General features: G+C 50.3%; 6 protein-coding genes across 6 annotated transcripts; 2 read left to right on the forward strand and 4 right to left on the reverse strand.

The window, feature by feature from the left end:
- Positions 1–485: 485 nt before the first annotated feature.
- BP5553_08040 (uncharacterized protein) lies at positions 486–6,959 on the reverse strand (the record flags this gene model as incomplete). Its single annotated transcript, XM_032016663.1, has 1 exon — positions 486–6,959. One exon carries the CDS (start codon positions 6,957–6,959, stop codon positions 486–488), a length of 6,474 nt encoding a protein of 2,157 aa, XP_031866954.1.
- A 662-nt stretch (positions 6,960–7,621) lies between these two features.
- Positions 7,622–8,665, forward strand: BP5553_08041 (Uncharacterized protein; the record flags this gene model as incomplete). Its single annotated transcript, XM_032016664.1, has 1 exon — positions 7,622–8,665. One exon carries the CDS (start codon positions 7,622–7,624, stop codon positions 8,663–8,665), a length of 1,044 nt encoding a protein of 347 aa, XP_031866955.1.
- A 231-nt stretch (positions 8,666–8,896) lies between these two features.
- Positions 8,897–10,519, reverse strand: BP5553_08042 (uncharacterized protein; the record flags this gene model as incomplete). The annotated part of the gene is made up of 2 exons (XM_032016665.1): positions 8,897–10,255; positions 10,307–10,519. The coding sequence occupies 2 exons, from the start codon at positions 10,517–10,519 to the stop codon at positions 8,897–8,899; spliced, it is 1,572 nt and encodes a 523-aa protein (XP_031866956.1).
- A 248-nt stretch (positions 10,520–10,767) lies between these two features.
- Positions 10,768–12,199, forward strand: BP5553_08043 (putative dopamine-responsive protein; the record flags this gene model as incomplete). The annotated part of the gene is made up of 3 exons (XM_032016666.1): positions 10,768–10,880; positions 11,287–11,797; positions 11,849–12,199. The coding sequence occupies 3 exons, from the start codon at positions 10,768–10,770 to the stop codon at positions 12,197–12,199; spliced, it is 975 nt and encodes a 324-aa protein (XP_031866957.1).
- A 1,610-nt stretch (positions 12,200–13,809) lies between these two features.
- Positions 13,810–15,318, reverse strand: BP5553_08044 (uncharacterized protein; the record flags this gene model as incomplete). Its single annotated transcript, XM_032016667.1, has 1 exon — positions 13,810–15,318. The coding sequence occupies one exon, from the start codon at positions 15,316–15,318 to the stop codon at positions 13,810–13,812; it is 1,509 nt and encodes a 502-aa protein (XP_031866958.1).
- A 1,312-nt stretch (positions 15,319–16,630) lies between these two features.
- On the reverse strand, positions 16,631–19,229 carry BP5553_08045 (RGS-domain-containing protein; the record flags this gene model as incomplete). The annotated part of the gene is made up of 4 exons (XM_032016668.1): positions 16,631–16,762; positions 16,815–17,245; positions 17,284–18,190; positions 18,252–19,229. The coding sequence occupies 4 exons, from the start codon at positions 19,227–19,229 to the stop codon at positions 16,631–16,633; spliced, it is 2,448 nt and encodes an 815-aa protein (XP_031866959.1).
- Between the last annotated feature and the right edge of the window lie 476 nt (positions 19,230–19,705).

Below are 19,705 nucleotides of genomic sequence, written 5' to 3' on the forward strand. Positions count from 1 at the left end.
GCCTAGGCTACGGGCATGAAGGCCTAGAGAGAAGGCCTAAGGATAGGAGGGGCTGTCTACTATCTACATTGTATAGGGAAGAGTATAGGAGCGCGGTATCGGGTTTATTATACACCAAATTTTCCCATGAATGCGCTATAGATGTAGCGTTGGATGGTTCTAAGAATAGCGATATCTATCCGGATAGTCCACTATCCGACAAAGCCCCAGGAGCCACCAATGCCACCACGTCCATAACTTCTGCTGCCGAGCCCCTCCAAAGGCTGCGGCGCAAAGCCACATCAAAGACCTGGGCTGTGGGATTCGTGTATTGGAGAAAGAGATGGTATTCTCAGGAAGCTAATCCGGGCGGGGATTACTTCCTGGTAAGCGAGTAGGCTAACTAATATGAGCGTAGTGCAACAGTTGCCCGGGACAACAAAAGAAGAGCTTTGCCACAAAGCAAGCAACGTGACGCCAGTAAGATTAAGTACATTTTGTGAGTATCAGTTCTGCAAAGCCCTTTCAAACGCCATGATCATTTCCCGCGATACATCCGTGCTTTTCATCCACCTGTCATATTCCGCCGAGAGTCCTTGAAACCGTATCAGATACTGGACAAACTCGCTTCCATGCGCTCGTCGCAAACGGCGTACTCGTAGAATCTTCTCAGCAATGGGTTCTTGTAATATTGTCTGCGAGAAAGGTCTCATAAAGGGATCATCTGCAGGATTAGGAGCTGGCTCGAGGTGTGCAATGCTAATGACTGGATGTATTTTCATTGTCGGGGGTAACTCAATGCGATACGCGAGACGGCCGACTCTTTCGATGATCTTAAATGGTCCTGCGAACTGCTGCTCTATTTTGATGTTCCGTTCTTTGAGGCCTGGTACACAATACCCGCGATGTAGTCGCAATGCTACAAACTCTCCAGGTTTGAAGAACATTGGCTTATGGTGTGCATCGTATTGCCGCTTCATAGTCATTGCTGCTAACATAATTGCGTCATGCGCGTCGATGTGTGACGGTCTGTAATTCGCAATGGTCGCTGGCTCGATTGGAAAAGCTGTTTGATGCTCCGCATCGTGCTCATGGGGCGCAATATCATCCTCGCCGATGTCAATGAGTTGCCGTGCAACGACATCGAGTGGTTCTTGAATCCGAGATCCGTATAGCACGACAGTGCTAGGTTGGCCAGTGCCCCGTGATGTCGAGTTACTCAATGCAGCGCTGAGTCGAGGGAGAACTTCTGGCCACTTGGTGATATCGTCAAGAGTCGTGAGATAGTATCGCAGCGCAATTTCGATGGTCTGGTTGGATCGTTCTGAAGCGCCGTCTGCGGATGGATGATAGGCAGTGGTGAAGAGTAATCGCGTGTGCATGCGAAGAAAGATAGATTGCCATAGCTCACCGAGAAATTTTGGGTCGCGATCAGAAATAATTGCGGATGGCATCCCCCACAGCAGAAGCAGCAGCCGATCTATGAGCGCCCAACCCCACTGAGCACCCGTCCATGTAGACTTGCCGGGGATGATTGTGACAGGCTTCGCAAATTTTTCGGTGACACTCATGGCAGCGTCATAGCCGTCAATGCTCGTCGGCAAGGCCAGGATGAAGTCGATGGAGATAGTATGAAACAGCTTGGGGGGAGAGATGATCGGTTGCAACGCGCCAAATGGCTGGTGGCGTGGCGTGGATGCGACGCGACAGTGGTGGCAATGCCAAAGGTATTCGCGGAGACGCTTGCTGGCATTGAAAATATAAAAATTGCCCGCAATTCTCTCATGAACTCGATCATATCCGGGATGCCCCAGCTGGTCATGCGCATTGTCGAATATGTCATGCTCCATAGCTTTGGGAACTACTGGACGGCGGTGATGATGTAGCACATCCGGTTTGGCATAGAGGATGCCACGGGCAGTGTAGAATGGTAGCCGCGCACGATTTTCTTCTGGCAGCTGATTGTTCTGCTGGATGATTTCAAGCAGCTTCACGCATCGTGAATCCCTTATGTATTCTGTTCTGAGGCGTTGTAGGAATTCTGGGCTGATTTGTACGACGACTGCTGGGTATGCAAGCTCGATGTCCGAATTTCCGCTAGATACTGCCGCAATGTGTCGCGATGTAGCTGGGGAAGACTGCGATGGCGGCATTGTGACAATTGAGCCCGACAATATAGATTTGGGGCGCGATGTAGCCGGGAGGAAATCTGATGTCTGGCGGGAATTCTGAGATCGCGCGAGAGGCGAAGCTGAATTGTTCCCGGGTGTGGCAGCTGGCGAAGGTGACAGGAATCCTGGGGAAGAAGATGGGATATCTGAGGAGGAAGAAGTTGGCGGAGATAGAAGGTTTCTAGCCTGGTGAGTTGCGCGCAATTGAGGGTTGTTGGGGATAGATGTAGGTGACTGCGCGAGCCGAGATAGAGCATCCGGGACCGTGTTCTTTCTTCCTGGCTTGTAACGGATCTCAAGTCTGAAGCGGGAGAGGTATTCGGATGCTCGGACGTGACGTGTGTTCATCCGGACCAGCGAAGTTGTATTCATTGATGTCTGGGTTGCAATCTGGAGAGAGGCGCCATGATCTGTGTAGACAATTGTAGGAAGCGATGCAGCTTCTATCATATGTCGAATCTTACTGATCGTCCAGCAAAGACCGGCGATCTCGAGTTCTGTGGGCCAATATCGCGTCTCTGCAGACTTGAGGACACGCGACAGGAATAGGATTGGCCGGATAGACTTCTGGGTGGGCGGGTCTGATGTTGAATGGTAGACAAACGCGCCGAAGCCTTGAATTGACGCGTCGAGGTCGGTATATAAACGCTGTGTTGGATCGAAATGATGTAGAATGTGAGGAGTCGCAAACGCGCCTTGAAGGTTTTGGAAGGCATTCACTTCAGATTGCGTTGGATTGGGGAGTGGTTGTTTGCCTGCTTCTCGTTTCCTCTTGGTGCCTTTGACATGACCTTTGGCGCGTAGCGCGTTGTACAGATCGGACTTGCGGAGTTGTAGTGGTTGGGACAGCTGGGCATAGCCGCGAATATATTGTCGCAAGTAACCTGTGAGGCCGAGGTAGTATTCAAGTTGTTTGAGTGAACGTGGGAAGCAGAGATGTGAAATAGCGCGCAATTTCTCTTGGTCTGTGGCGAGGCCGAGTGCATCAACACGTTGACCGAGTAGCTGGACAGACGGGTAGGCAAGGAATGATTTCTTTGCGGAGAGGTGAATCGAGTGGGCCGCCAGTTTGGTGAAGACTGCTCTGAGGTGCTGAAGGTGGTCTTTGAAGGTCCGCGAGAAGATGACAATATCATCGATATACGTTCTGGCGAAACTGCGTGACTGTCGTAGCAGAGTGTCCATGACGCGTTGGACATATGCGACCGAATTTCGATACCCCATGACAGCGCAGTTGAAAGTTTCTTGTCCCCGATGGCTTGCGACTGTAAGTTTGTGCTGATCAGATTGCTTCACTTTCCATTGGTAAAAAAATGAGGCACAGTCGATTGTGGAGATGTAAGGACAGCCAGCGATGGCAGCGAGGATATCAGCTTGGGAGGGAATGGGATAGGCGTCGGGCATTGTAATGTGGTTGAGGGCGCGAATGTCAATGACAACGCGTCCTTTCCGTGGTGTGGCAGCATCACTTTTCTTCCAGACAACAAAACAGGGAAATGTGAATGGGGTCGATTCAGAGGTCCAGCGCAATCGACCTTGGCGATGCAGTTCATCAAAAACCTCATCAATGACTCGACGATCTTCTCTGCCAACGGCGTAGACGCGCGCCTGGCCAGGTTTGTATTTTGTTTCCCAATTGTCAATGAGGGGGAGCTGCATTTCTTCACCATGTGGGGTCTTAGCAAAGGTAGAGCTGGAGTTACTGTCCCAAAGCGAGGCGAATTCTGACACAAGGGTTTGAAGGGCAGGTTGCTGGTGGCTTGAGCCGAAGACTGTGACGCCATTGCTCAGGATCATTTCAGTACGCGTGGTAGAATGCATCGCCAGTTGGGAACTGGACAATGCCGGAGCCGAGTATAGTGCGGTAGCTGTGGCAGATGCGAGAGCGCCTTTGCAGAGTAGCTTAGCCCAGGAACGTTTTGTAGGCCAAACAGCAGCGAGGTGGTAGGTTTCAATTTCCGGGATCGGCGACATTGCATCAACATCATCGGGGTCTGAGACATGACCGAGAAGCATATTTGCAGGCAATGAAATGATCTCCTCAGAATTGTTCTCGACGAGGACTGCGGAACAGGTGTGATCGATGAGATGCGCATACGTGGTGACAGTATCTTGCTGTTGTGGTTGGTAAATGAGGTCACGGGCGACCGGGAATTCCAGTGGGATACCCTTATGGCCAGAAACTTTCACCATGCGTCGCGAATGAGGCTGCAACTTACATACGTCTGCAGTGTAAATAGGCGTGTGCGATGCAGGACCTTTTGCGTGGGTGATGATGGGCAGTTTGACACCGGAGCAATGTGGTAATGTCACGACTTGTGCATCGAGGTCGATGTTCCAACCCTCGGGGACAGCAATGTCAAGTCCCAATAGAACATTAGCATCAAGGTCGTCTACGATATGAATTTCACGATGAAAGTGCGCGACAATATGTGTGCTAGTTGGGAGGTAGAAGTCAATGATAGTGAATTGATTTGCATTATGTTGACGATCTCCGATTCCGCGGACTGTCATCGGGGTAGGCATAGTTTGAATGACTGCGGTAGGAGCATACTTGCGCAGAAAGCCGCGATCAATCAATGACATGCCACAACCAGTGTCGAGGCAAGCCGATTCTGGATCATTATGCGGGCTGCCAAGTTTGAGCATGACCTGTGCATAGCGACGGCCGCGGAAAGCATAGCCTGGCTCAGCGAGACTTGGGGGCGCCGTGGATGTCACGACATGCATTTGACCTTCACCCTGTGCCGAACCATCCTGAGCTTGCATAGAAGATGAAGCTGGTGCTGATGAAGCTGGTGACGAGGGAATTGGTGCCGGCGGATGTCGGATAGGTATGACGCGCGGGGATCTGGCGCCCGAGCGCGCATTCTTGTGACATGTCCGAATATGTTCATGTAGCTTGTTTCGAGAGTCAAAATGTTGGAGGCATGTCACGCAGATGATCGGCGCAATTTCTGCAATGGCAGGCTGGGGGGCAATATGTGTTGTGACGCCCTTGCGCAATGGTTGTAGAGATTGAACAGCGGGAGAACGCGTTGCAATCGCGAGATGTTGGGGTGCATTTCCGGTATGGCTGGGGCGCGTAGGAGCATAATAGGTGGGATTGATGAAATGCGCGGCAGCATCAGGGTCGGAAATTTCGTCAGGTGGGTAATGTTCCGACTCATCAGGTTGGGGGTCGTCCATGTATGCTTCAGCATCTTCGAAGTAGACTGCATCAAACGGGTCGGGCATTGTGTCTTCCTGCTCCTGTGATGCCTCCTGATGTTGGGTATTGTAACTTCTTCCTGAGCGTTGCGGCTGGTTGAAAGTTTTGCGCTGGGGCGGTTGCCTATGCCAGCCAGATGTATTCTCTTCCTTGATGTGGGTGTCAGTATGTTCAGTTGTCTGGCGCGATGCAGGATTGTATTGAGATGAAGGGAAAGGTTGTCGCGATGCAGACTGAGAAGATAGAGATGACAGTTGCCGTTGAGGCTGAGAGGAAAAGGGTCTGGAAGACTGAAATTGAGCTTGAGAAGAGAATTGCGACTGCGCAATTGGACGTTGTGACTGAAAGCCTGGACGGTAAGAAGAATTGGATTGAAATTGAGGACGATTCTGCTGGAATGTCTGCTGTCTGCGGTCCCAATTGAAATGCATCTTACTTGGTTGCTGTGGTTGTTGCGGGAAAGGCCGATAAATGTCAAACCAGTTGGACTTAGCTGCGGTAAGTTGTTTGATGAAATCAGTCATCCGGGTGTTGTCAGCGGGTGTGGGTAAAGTGACACGCAATTGTGCATCAAGATGCTGGTAGGCTGTCAAGATCTGGGCGCGCTCTGATAATGCTGTGCCAGCATTCTGCGCCTGTACAATGATATCCTGGACGAAATCCTCTGGATCTTTTCGTGAACGGACATCACGGATGGTATATCTGGACGCTTCAAGTTTCTCAAGTGCAGCGCCAGGTGCATCACGGAAACGCGTCTCGAGCTCCGAGCACCAGAGATCGATGCCAGTCTTGAGGCCGGCGCGGGTGGTGGCTGAGATTTCGTTGGTGTACCAAAGCTCTGCTTTACCTTTCAGACATTGGTCAAGCTTTGCGGCGAGATTGATACTAGACCACGGGCCATTTGTGACGTTCTGCGATTTGACTCGAACGCGTGCAGTGAAGCTGAAGACATTATGGTAAGTGGTTTTGCCGTCAGTAGACTCGGAAGGTTTGGCATCATTATCTGGATCGAAATAACCGAGATCCTGCGGGCGGAAACGATCTTGAAATCGATCTTCGCCATTGCCAACAGGCGCGACGGGAGCAGCAGGCGCGCGCGCGAGTAAACCGTTCATGAATTGCTGGAATTGCTCAGGAGACATTGTAACATTACCGACATTGCCTACATTCTGATTCTGGCTGGGATTGGATTGCGCCATGATGTTGGAGGTCGAGGCTGAATTGACGCGTTGCTGTGGGATGGGTGGGTTGGGTGTGGTTGACGCGACGGCAGGTGTGCACGGACGCGAGACTAGCGTGTGACTCACTTCGTGACTCGCGCCTGAACTTGATTTTTCTGACTGATGACGGTAGGCAGTGAATTCTGGCAGCTGGGTATGTACAGCTTCTGCACTCGCGACTGCGTTTGAATATTTGTTTTTCCAATTCGGAGGGATGATCGGCGATGTAGAATCAGGTCGCGCAGCGTTCGTTGTGACGTGAGAAATAGCTTGTAGCTGCTCTGATGATAGATGAGATCGAAAGTTTGGACGCTCTGAAATGAGGGCTTGTAATTGATGAGCTTTGATGACGAATCGATCGAATGATGGCTGATCCATGTATGACGCGACACAACGCGACACAAGAAACGAGGGCAGATCTGCGCTGCGCGATCATGAAACGACCGTTGAACGCGCAGCACGGACAGAATAGATTAGATGAAGTCTGGATCGTTGGTATCAATTCTCCTGGTGCTGTTGCTGGTGGAGGTTGATTGTGGTGATGGTCATTGCTACCAACTTGTGGGATTCGTGTATTGGAGAAAGAGATGGTATTCTCAGGAAGCTAATCCGGGCGGGGATTACTTCCTGGTAAGCGAGTAGGCTAACTAATATGAGCGTAGTGCAACATGGGCTCTTTCATTTGTTGCCTGCCTGGCACACGCCACGATCTCTCGTTGGGTCGGCTGCTCGTCTTTGGCATCTAACTCAATTCCGACCTCATCGGGCTGTGTTCGCCGGCCCAGAATAGACCATGGAGAGTGAGACATCCGAGTTGGGGAACCTTCATCACACATAACACATCTAATAGCCGGTCTATAAGTCGACACTGTGTTGTATTCGCGTTTCATTCAGAGTATTCCTTTTATGCTCAAGCTTTCTGATATACAAGTCCTCCTCAGCGCATTCCTCACGTCATCCACATACATACGTCTTGTTTACAGTACCTCGCAGAGCAAGAATCCCACAAGCCGCGTATCTATCCGTCAGCCTTGGGGAAAATGTCGAAGAGAACAGTCTTCACGACAGTGACACCGCTGCCAGCGATGGTCACTCGCGAGACGGTCCTGTCCACATTGCATGACCATGTGGAAATGATCTTATTGAACCCCCTCGTTGAGGAGCAGCATCCTATCAAGCCTCCTCCAATTGCCACCGCGGAGGAGTATCACTGCCAGTGGTATTCCCTCACAGACCGAGTCCAATATCTGCCCGGCGGCCTGATGTCCGGGAAAGTAACCTACCAAGCATGCTTCCACGATCTCGCAACAGGACTCCAGACACATTGCTACGCGCCCATGGGGTTGAATATTCGCGGGAAATGGACACTCGGCGGGTCGCTACCAGGGGAACCAGTCGCGCCCGTGGAGCTGGGCGTCGGTGTACCGCTCCAGGGACTATATCTGCGCGAAGACGTGGACATGAAGTGCAACATGATGATGACGGGGTTCGTCAAGAAAACGCTCAAGAAAGCCCACGTCTCGCTCGTCGACAGACTAGTCGTCAAAGCCCAAATCCAATCCGCGGCGGAGGAGAACCAGAGACTTAATACCGATCAAATACCAACCACCAGCCACACCCCTCCGATCTCGCGATTCTCCACCCAGCATACGCAGAGTAGCTCCGACAGCAAGACAAACAGCCGTCACGATGACGCTCCCCCTCTGTACCAACACCCCGCGCACCGAGACCAGATGCACCCCAGCGACAGCGCTCTATACCCCGAAGCCCTCAGCGTGCGAAGCTCGACGACGTCCTTCGGCGGATCTGCGGATGGCAGTAATTTCAGTGGGAGACCTTCATATCAGGAATCAGTGGCGGGGAGTCAAAACAATCGGGTATCATGGCAGCAGCTGAACCCGAATAGACAGAGTCCTTCCATGCATCCAGTCGAGGCGGGGTATCAGAATACGGATCCGTACCGTCATTCAACGCAGTCTTCTCTATCTGCCGACTTTTCTGCGAGGTCCTCAAGAGGCGATCCGAGATATTCGAACCCTCTTCCTCCTCCGCCGCAAAAGTCACGTCCTGCGGAATTGGAGTGAATTACTAGGGGATAGTACGGGTGCGGGAGTTTAGGGGCAAACGAGGGCATCATGATACCCTACTGATAATATACTGCTGCTGGTGCGGCAGATGCAGATAGCATATTAGGCGTTTTAATGGAATTATATCGACCTCTCTAAACAATTATACATATACATCAATCAGAATTTCAGAGACTGCTCTTGCCGTCGTTTTCGTGGGTATCTTAATGGTACAGGACATTAATTGTATCATGATGATGATGATGATGCTTTTTGCTTTTCCTCGTCAGCCTCCTTTTTTACATCTAACTTCTCGTCTCGTTTTGGGTCTTCTTCGGTAGCCTCGACAGCTGTGGCTGTGGCTGCGGCCGGGGCTGCTTCTACTTCTTTGGCAGAAGCTTCCGGTGCTTCTGTTTCTTCAGTGTCTTTTTCAGGCTCGGTATCCTCCTGCGGCTTTGTTTCTGGCTCTTGTAGCTCTTCTTCCTTTTCCTGGGGCTCTACTGCCTTCTCTTCCGGCTCCACTGTCGTCTCCTGTGGTTTTGCTGCTTTTTCCTGTAACTCTACTTCCTTCTCCAATGACTGTGGCGACGAGTTATCCAAAAACGAAGTTGGCGAAGTCGCAGCAACTTGGGTTTCCACCGATTGAGGCTCCGTCTCTTCAACAGGCTCGGGCTCTGCTGCCTCCAGTGTAATGTCACCGTGTTGTGGAATTTCATATGCTTCTACAATTACCGGGACATCTGCTTCCCCCCCCTCTTCTTCTGCGATGCGTAGATCCCCCAGTTTCTGAGTTACATCTGGATCTTCTTCATCTATTTCCATAACAGTTGTGACGGCAGATCCAACGGAGGGTGACTGTCGGATGTGGCGTCTGGTATTGGTATTCGCACGACCAACGTTCATAAAATCATCCTCCATCGATGGCGGCTTACTGCCAGCATCGGACTTCAAAATCGATGGGACTGCCGCTCTTGCTTCCTCCACGGGTTCTAATCCCTCGGCCTCAGGAGGCAACTTATAATTCTCAGCCGGCAGCAAATCATAAGTATCACAGACAGTCTTGAATAGAACATACAAGCCTGTCTGCCCCTCGACCTGCCAAAATACCCCGCGGTGTTGAAACCAGGCGTGTGCGAATATCCGATGTAGCCGTCTGAAAATATTGATCAGATGCTTGACCCCAGCTCCCCGCTCATCCATAGCATCTCCAGCACCGAGACTCAGGCGGCTGGGGAATATCTTCTGGCTTGTGACAATGTTCGTAGCCCAGTCGAGTGTGTGGCAGCAGTAATCGATTGCACAGCAGCTCTTCGGTGATTCGTGAACGGCGCATAGGAATTGCCACTCGCTAGCACGCATCTCGGGACACGTTGTTGCGGAGCATGGAGGGTCGTCAAATAAAAATCCAATTATGAGGTCGTTGCATTTGTTTATCAGGAACCGGCAGAGTTCGTAGAGCCAAAGTCCGCGGTCCACACCCTCAGGCGGCGCGGCAATCAGGATCGCGGTTTCGCGGTTTATGGGGACGGAATGGTCGGAGTCTGAGGGTTTGATGTAGTGGTGATGGAGCGCCTTTAGGTGTTCTTGTAGTTGGAACGCTGAATCGAGCTGGGGAGGTGTCAGCCTGCCGTTTCGACATTGCGTGTTTTTCGGACTTACTTCACTCAAAGGTACGAGAGGAGGTCCGGCAGCCATGTCGGCAGCCTTAGTTCCAGGATGTATTCTGCGGCTTGCATTGGCGTCAATGACGCTCTGTTCGATGGAGGCCTCTTGACTTGAAGAGGCTCCATGGGATGGTGATTTGGGTCCAATCTGAATCTCTGTTGGGGGAGGTGGGCTTGGGAGCCTCGGAGAACTTGGTGGAAGCGACATATTGCTATGATTTGCAATGGCTCAAGAGCTAAATGCAAATCAGTACATGAAAAAGTTGTTGGAATAGAGTTGGAGCGACAACGCGAAGCGCTTAGGCTTCAAAGGTGTAACGCGACCTCGAGGGAGCTTTGGTGTTGCTTACGGCGGAACTTCGGCTCAGCCTGCCTACCAAACAGCGCCCTAATACTGACAAGGCAATTGTGACAGTGGCAATGCAAACCTCAACCTTTACACTCGAAAAGCCTAAAATGAATATCGACGACGAAGAGCCCCCACCGTTACTCGTTGACGTAGACAACGCGGGGGATGGACTGGAAGAAGAAGCCATTGTCAAGGTTCCGATCACCATCGTCACTGGCATGTTACATCACGGTTTCAGACTCGAGATAATATATATCTAACTAGACCCAGGATATCTTGGAGCTGGAAAAACTACGCTGATGAATTACATTCTAAATGAGAAACATGGCAAGAAAGTCGCTGTCATATTGAACGGTGGGGATTCCTAAAGCCCCAACCTTGAGCTCCATTACTCACTCCTAGAAACAGAATTTGGAGATTGTGAGTAAATACCAGAAGGCTTAACTCGGTAATGAAGATAGTAATACTTTTCAGCCGTCGATATTGAGAAATCCTTAACTGTCAACAAGGGCGGAGAACAAGTTGAGGAATGGCTAGATGTTGGCAACGGGTGTCTTTGCTGTTCAGTGAAGTAATCTTCATCCTTGTATGCCTTCCAAATTCATTTTACTAATATTTTAAAATAGGGACTCGGGAGTCAATGCAATTGAGCAACTCATGGACAAGAAGGGTGCATTTGATTACATCCTTCTCGAGACTACCGGGTTAGCAGACCCTGGAAACCTCGCGCCCTTGTTCTGGGTTGATGAGGGACTTGGTAGTACGATTTATCTAGATGGCATCATTACACTCGTTGATGCCAAGAATATCCTGAAAAGCCTTGACGAGCCAGCACAAGATGCCATCTTATCTGAAGACCATACCGAGCATGACGGTCACGTGGGGCCTTTATTGACCACAGCCCATATGCAGATATCTCATGCAGATGTTATCATCCTCAATAAGTCGGATCTGGTCAGCGAAGAACAGCTTCTTGCAGTGCGGGAGCGGATCGAAGCTATCAACGGCTTGGCGAAGATTCACGTAACCCAGCGAGGGGAGGTGCCGCAGCTAGAGGGATTTATCTTGGATCTTCATGCTTATGATAACGTGGGTGCATTGAATGTTGCAGATAAAGGACACAGTCATTTAGACCCGGTATGTATTCTGGTCTCGCCTGTTCGTAATTCAAACATTAACAGATCCAAGTCTGTAGCAACAGTCACAATTCCTGTCCCAGTCCTAGCAGTGGAACAACTATCGGGTCTCGATGCATGGCTTAGATCGATCCTCTGGGATTCGAAGCTGCCCTCTGCCACAAATATTGCTTCTGCTGATGGGGCCAACGACACCGTTGAAATCCACAGACTAAAGGCAAGACTACCGTTTTCGGATGGAAGCGTTAAGATTGTGCAGGGTGTACGAGATGTGTTCGAGATTCTAGATGCGCCGAGTGGAGATGCAGCAGGAGACTCTGAAGGGAAGATTGTGCTCATAGGGAGATATCTTCTAGATAGGCCGTTCAAGGAGAGCTTTATTGCGGCCGTCGGAGCTCAATAACACGGGGTTTTAAATACACATACCCTAGTTAGCTGATCCTTATCATTACCCATGAAAGCAGTGGTGAATCAACTGAATCGAATCCACTGTTCGCTTGGGCCATATATTATTATACGTGAGTCGCGATCAGTTGCTTTCGTCCATCTGGCTTCAAAGACAACCCCTTTCTATTCCGCAGAATGCGAAGGGAGTCCCACCAACACCGAATCCACGCTCATACCAACCCGAAAAGCGAACAACAACCGTAATCATTCTACAATAATACCTCCCCATAATAATCCTACTCTCAATAATGCCTTAATTATAATAATATAATTCTCCGTCCAGACGATTTTCTTTTACTTGAAGTAGGAATAATTAATCTCTTGTATAATAATCCGCAAATTTCGCTGTCTCGACCTACTTCACAACTAAGTATTATTATGAAAATAATAGTATTTGTATAAGAGGGCTCCCTCTGTTCCTCATATTGTCTCTTATCTTAAGTATTCTTTTTTTTATAAAGATTTGTTTTGCATTCTCACTTCCTTTCGCATATTTTTGTATGTTTTAATATAAAACTATCTACGTGGCTAAAGCGCATTTTTTTTATAGAGATAATACTAGATAAGTTTTTAAGCTCAGATTTACCACTAATAATAACTTTCTGGAACTCGGCATCTCGGAATCTCGGAATCTCGGCACCGTGGGTATCATTGTATTTGAATCTTAGCATAGACTGGCAAACTGTAGAGTTACATATATACACCCAGGCAATACGCTACATAAGTATCTTTTAGCAACAAGTAAGTAATAACATTGAACTGTAAATTTTGCATTAGTCTTGTATACTTACCTTGGCGGAGGTGACTTTCAGGGTAGGTTCATCTAGTGCATAACCCATTACGGGGAAGTACTCCTTTAGAGTAAGCAGCGGCTACCTGAATATTTTGACTACGTACAACAGCTAAGAGGGTATGTGCATTTGTCTCAAGTCAAAGATAGCTTTGCTAAAAGAATTGCATCATGTTCGAACACTGAAGTAAATGTCATAGAGGGCAAGGTAGATATATCACAGCCTAGGTTAGTCATGTCACCCAATACAAACCTCAAGAAACAAGTATAAGAAGGCTCCAAGTCATCTAGCAAAAATTATCAATTTTGTATCTCATCTCCTCTCCACTGATCTACATTACATAAAACAGGAAACCCCGCAAAAAAGAACCCCCAGGAACTAAAAGAATCGAACCCTATCCATTCCCTTCCAAAGCCAGAAACCGAGCTGAGCGGAGCCGAGTTTTTGCGAACAGCCGAAAGATTTTGAAGTCGAGATCTATCCATCTGGTAGAGAACTGGAGAGCAATGAGGAGGGGGGGATGAGTTGAGTCGGGTGAATGAAAAGAAACTAGGATTAAACAAATCTGAAGGGCAAGTTTTTGAACCCAACAATGAGAGAAAACACCGGAGGAGTGACCTTCCCCGAAAACGGAGAAACGAGGAGGTCTATGCAAATAATAGCCATTAGCCCATCCAGGAGATACATTAAACATCTCCAAAACCGAAACATTAAACCAGAACAGAATCCTTGGCTATGAAAACAAAACGAAAAGTCGAGGCAAATAATCTGAGGCTTAGAACACCAATCCAATCAACCCAGCAAGAGGAAGCACCAATGCTCTTCCGACAGCTTTCATGCTGGCAGCGCCAGTGAACTCCACGTGTGGTGCTGTAGGTGGGCTGCTTGGTGCACCTCCGCTTGTTGGAGAAGGACGAGGAGCAGGAGGTGGGGGAGGAGCGACGACGTTGCCATTTCCACTGTGGTTGCAGTTTTCGATGCCATTGCAATTTCCATTTCCGTCTCCATGGTTGCCATTGCCATTGCCATTGCCGACGTCGCCCTTGCCTCCGTGGTCGCCCTTATCTCCATGATCGCCCTTATCCCCGTGGTCACCTTTGTCTCCATGGTCGTGGTCTTCATGGCCAGGTGGGGGAGTGACGACGTTGCCATTTCCACTGTTGTTGCAGTTGTCGATGCCATTGCAGTTTCCATTTCCGTCTCCATGGTTGTCATTGCCATTGCCATTGCCGACGCCGCCCTTGCCTCCGTGGTCGCCCTTATCCCCGTGGTCACCCTTGTCTCCGTGGTCTCCATGGTCGTGGTCTTCGTGGCCAGGAGGGGGAGGAGTGACGACGTTGCCATTTCCACTGTGGTTGCAGTTGTCGATGCCATTGCAGTTTCCATTTCCATTTCCATGGTTGCCATTGCCATTGCCATTGCCGACATCTCCATGGCCGTGGTCACCCTTATCGCCGACCGAGCAGGTGCTGTTATTGCCGTGGCCGTGGCCGTGGTCATGGTCATGATCGTGGTCGTGGTCATGATCGTGGTCGTGGTCGTGGTCATGATCGTGGTCGTGGTCGTGGTCATGATCGTGGTCGTGGTCGTGGTCATGATCGTGGTCGTGGTCGTGATCGTGGTCATGGTCGTGGTCATGATCGTGGTCATGGTCGTGGTCATGGTCGTGGTCATGGTCATGGTCATGATCATGGTTGTCATTGTCATTGTCATTGTCATTGTGGTTCTCATTGTGGTTGTGGTTCTCGTTCTTGTTCTTGTTCTCATTTTCGTTCTTATTCTTGTTCTCATTTTCGTTCTTGTTCTTATTTTCGTTCTCATTCTTGTTCTTATTCTCGTTCTCATTCTTGTTATCATTGACATTGTGGTTGACATTGACATTGTGGTTGTCATTTTGGTTCACGTTCAAGTTAGCATTGACATTCTTGTTGGCATTCTTGTTGTCGTTATCGTTGCCATTATGGGTGTCATTGCCAGGCCCAACGTCACGGCGATAATGAGGGTGGTTGCCACTGCGGTTGTCATTGTCGTTGTCATTGTCGTTGTCATTGTCGTTGTTATTGTAGTTGACGTTCCAGTTAGTATTGACATTATAATTGTCGTTATCGTTGTCATTGTCACGGGGGCGATGAAGGACAGTGGCACCAGCGTCGAGGTTCGTATTCAGGACATCGAGGACCTCGACAGTGAGCTGGTCATCACCTGCCATCGCCGCAGCCGCGACATCTTTGCTAAGCGCGCCGGTGGCAAACGCCACAATGAAAGCTGCGATAGCTGGCCTCATGATGAATGTAGAGAGTCGGTTTGGAGTATTAAGGGGTAACGAATGTGGTAGTGGGGGGGGATATAAAAGAGTGTGTGTGGGGATTTCCAAACAAAAAACGAACTGTAAAAGAGTGACTGGATCCTGTGGAGCCGGAGATGAGATGATTTTGCTGGATGATGTTGAAAAAAAGATTGGGATGGGAGGGAAAAAGCCTCCTCTTTTAATAGGAAAACTCCATCATCCCTTCGAACCGCAAGATCGCGGATTGTCTCTCGAAGTAAACTGTAACTCGAACCTAGAACAACCTCAAATGCCAATACTGAACGGCGGGCGTCGAATCACAGCAGGGGAAACTGGTGCAGATCAGCGAGAGCATTCTCTCCGCTCCAGCTTCGGATGTTTGGTGTCTTGCATGGAGAATGCTTGGAAGCTTCGTGAAGAAAGGATGCTCGTAGCTGAAGCGCGTGTGGTGCTGAAGAAACGGCGGGGAAAGGGCGATCGGACTAAAGACTTTCCTGAAACATTGTAGAGAGAGGAATGGGATTTACATTTTATGGAGTTCATGCTTTGGCTTGCATTTCTGTGCCCTCGCGCGAGGAAATGGTCTCAGTTCGCGAAATATGAATACCCCCTCATTCCATGTCGGTCAGTCGGCTGAAATAGAAGTGAGATGTTTCTGATGACGGTCAAATCACATCGCATACTAAATGTTTTGCTCTATGCAACTCTGCACAGGGCTTGATTTCAAATATTTTATTTTGTTGCCGTGCAATTAATTCTATGTATGTTTTCGTGAAGCTCGATGTTTAATAGCAACGCCTTTCCATTTTTAAATGTCTGAAGGCAGCAATGATGTCTTTGAAGACACCAGTATACCATTCCCCTAACCCCCCCTCCCTTCCATCCCATTCTCCCATACCCCGTCCTCAATCTACCTTCGATCGCTCGACTGAATGAATTGTGCAGATGATGCAGAGTCTCTTTTTCTAATGAACCATTTCGGAAAATACCAGAACGCCGGAAATGCAATGTGTACAAGGAGCAAATTGTAGCCGTATCGGGCAGCCAGATGCAAGGTATCAAATGCCCCCCCAGCCAGCGGGCATTAAAGTCATTAATTTGACTTCGAAAATTATTTCAACATGGTGAAACTCTCGAAATCATAGGGAATCTATGCAGTCGCTAAAAGCAATTTTTTCCATTATGAAAGGGGGTCGATTGATGCCGGTTGTCGGTGACGAAGATTGATTGATTGATTGACACACTGATTGTCCAAGGTGACGTTCGAGAAATAGGAACAGGATGGTCGTTACGCTTTGTTTGTTCCGGGTCATCTGTTGGATCTGCTCATGGTGCGTTCCGGCATGTTCACATGGTTGAATCGAGCCGGGATGGAATCAAAATCGTAGTTCTTAAGAGTTTGTTCGTACTTGGGGCTCTTCATGAACTTTGGCACGGAATCCTAGCCGGCGATGTTAGTAGTGGACGAAACGAGTTGGGATTCTTGAACTTACACTAGCCATGAGCTTGAAAACAGATACCTGGGCCTCCTCGAAGAGTTTGGTGACCTCCCTTAAGCTATCGATCATTGCCGAATCCTGTCCCACGGCCTTGGTCATTCTCGTGGCGAGTTGATTTCGAAGCAGGTGGTCGATGTTGAGCTCGCAAGGCGAGCCAGGTGCCAAGAATGCGTTATAGATACCGTAGGCAGAGGCCATGGTCTCCTTGACAGAATCCAAGGAAGGGCTCTTGCTACCAGCTGCTCTTGAGGGCGAACCGGCTTTGATTGCAGCCCGACACGACCTGAGGAATTCATCCACGTCAAGATAAAACGATAGGTTTTCTTCGCAATGGGTGTCTCGCAGGTTCTCTCGGAAGAGCAGCCGGAGTGCCGCATCGTTCAGGATCTTGTCTAACTTCTGCGTGTTGGAATCACGGGAAACGCCTGGCCGTGCGCAGTGGCTGTGGTGCCAGAGGATTCACCACCGTCCGAGGCACGCTCCCTCGAGGTCATCGAAACGACATCCTTCCCTTTCTGCGTTAATTGATAGATGGCGTTCTTTGCTGGTTGGAATTTGGCGTCTTTTTCTTGCTGGTTCGATTGTGCCAGGTACAGACGATCAGACTGAACACACCATATCAACCCTTGCTCTAAGAAATTCGTGGCGATCTCAACCGTCTCCCTGCGGTCAACCGTGGTGCAGCAATCCATCAACCAATCCGCGGCAGCCTTGCCCGTGAAAGTTTGAAGGACAGTTCGCTGTGGCGACCCAATTTTACGCTCGCTAGCCATCTTTACACCGGAAAGCCCGTCCTTGTATTCGCTCAGCGAGTCTGAATCGGCAGAGCTGAGGGTGGACTTCACGTTCGGGCCATTCTGACCTACAAAGCGGCGGAAGATGACCTCGGTGGTGCTACGATCGGCGGATAATTTATCGGTGGCCTGATCTCTCTCCAGAATTACCAGCTGCATCGTGTTCCTGGACGAGCCCACCAATTCGGTGACATGCCTCTGCTGAATGCCATTCCGCGAACAAAACCTCTCCAAGACATGGATGCCCTTGGGAGTCAACTGCCACACGGAACCTTTCAAGGTGAATTCCCTCGCCTGCTTCCCATCCGCGGACTCGATGAATCGTGCGTCTAGAAAACGCTGGCATACAGACCGAGCCATCTCACGTGCCATGGAAAAGGTCGTGGTGGTAGTGGTCGTCACAATACGGGAGGAATCTTTCGGATCAGGCATTCGATTGGACTGCGAGAACTTGAGCGACCCTAGGTTGTTGATCGCCTCTTCTGACAGGAACGAGTGCTCGACCCTGGTCAACCGAACTCTGTGAGGTGCCAGCGGAAGGCTGACCACCAAAGTTGAAAAGAGATCCTTGAAGTCCTACACAAAACATTAGCCATATGTCTTCCAAACATCATACCGCCCGCCAAATAAATCTCACCCTCGTGAACGGCCGTTCATCCGACGTCATGCGCAATAAGCGCGAGGAGGTTTGATGCATCTTGTTCGGGTTCGCCACTGGAATGAATGCAATTGGGGGAGGGGCGTCCGCGGCGGTATCTGAATACGCCTGGGAGGGCGGATCCGTCTCAAGAAGAGAACGGCGTCGGCTGAGGGTCTTTGGCGGGGCACTCGCTAGCGACGCTATATTTGCTGGATTGCTGATAGATGGGGCGGAGTCGAGTTCGAGGGCCTCTCGCGGCTCTATGCTCTCCGGCCCAGCAGATATATTATTCGCCCTGGCTAGCAGCGAGTTGGAGATGGAGGCGGGCAGACTGCGTGCGGAGAGGTGCAGGCTATTCGACGAGGTGCGATGGCGCAACGACTGGTCGGAGGGTTTCTTGAGTGGTGAATAGCCAAAGGTGAAGATCCCGACAGGCACCTTCCGCGCAGTTTTGACGGCACTGGTGGACAGGGCAAACTGACGATGTCTATATGGGCTGCTCTCGCGGTTGGATTTGTTGTTGTTGTTCTTGTTCGAAGCAGAGTTCGACGAGGGCACTAGAACGCGGGACGGCGGCTCGGTCGTGTCGGGGACTACTTCCTGGGCGGGAGCGGGGGGGATTGGCGCAACAGGACTGAGGAGAGGTGAGGCTATTTGAGGAGGTTGCGTGGGTGGGTGAGGCTGAGGCTGAGGGAGGTGTTGTTGTAGTTGCGAAGGAGGATGGGAGAGTAAGATTGGGATTGGGATTGGGATTGGATCTGGGTTTGAGGAGTCTGGGACCGGGACTGGGACTGGGATTGTCGGCGCAGGGCGAGTCGACGTGGGTATGATGGGCACGACGGCGGTGGACGACGATCTGGTCGTCGCGGCGGTGGTGGCAGCGGTGGTCGTGGGCGCGGTAATAAGAGTCGTGGTTGATGCTGTTGGCGTAGCAGGAGTAGATGTTGGAGCGGCGGTGGGCTGGGATAGAGCCATCTACTCCGACGAGAGGTTCGTAGGGACCTGGGACTGGGATTGGGTGGAGGAGCAGCGGAAGAGGACGAGGGACGGAGTGAGTGCTGTTCGTTTATTCGACGAGGAGGAGGTTTCGTGACAGAAGTGGACTTGCCAGCTAGGAGACTAGGAGACCAGGAGGCTAGGAGAGTTAGGAGACTAGCAGCAGCAAGTTTCCAGCTGTCCTAGGCATATACAGCACACTAGTAGTGTACTGCACTGTACTCTAGTAGTAAGTAGCAACAAGTAATAATAATGAGTGAGCATGAACCGAGCACGAGCAGGAGCATGAGAGCAGCCAGCGATCCACCACCGCCAGCCGGGGCAAAGAAAGGCTAGAAAGGGTAGAACGCCTAGAAACTGGCTAAGAAAAGGCTAAGAAGGCTGTTCCTAGTCGGTTTCCCAGTCCACGTTGTACAGGCACCGGGGGGCGGAAGGGCGGTGGTGGCGGTGGAGGG

This window comes from Venustampulla echinocandica (genome assembly GCF_003357145.1).
Source record: "Venustampulla echinocandica strain BP 5553 chromosome Unknown scaffold_7, whole genome shotgun sequence".
Taxonomy (NCBI): Eukaryota; Fungi; Ascomycota; class Leotiomycetes; order Helotiales; family Pleuroascaceae; genus Venustampulla; species Venustampulla echinocandica.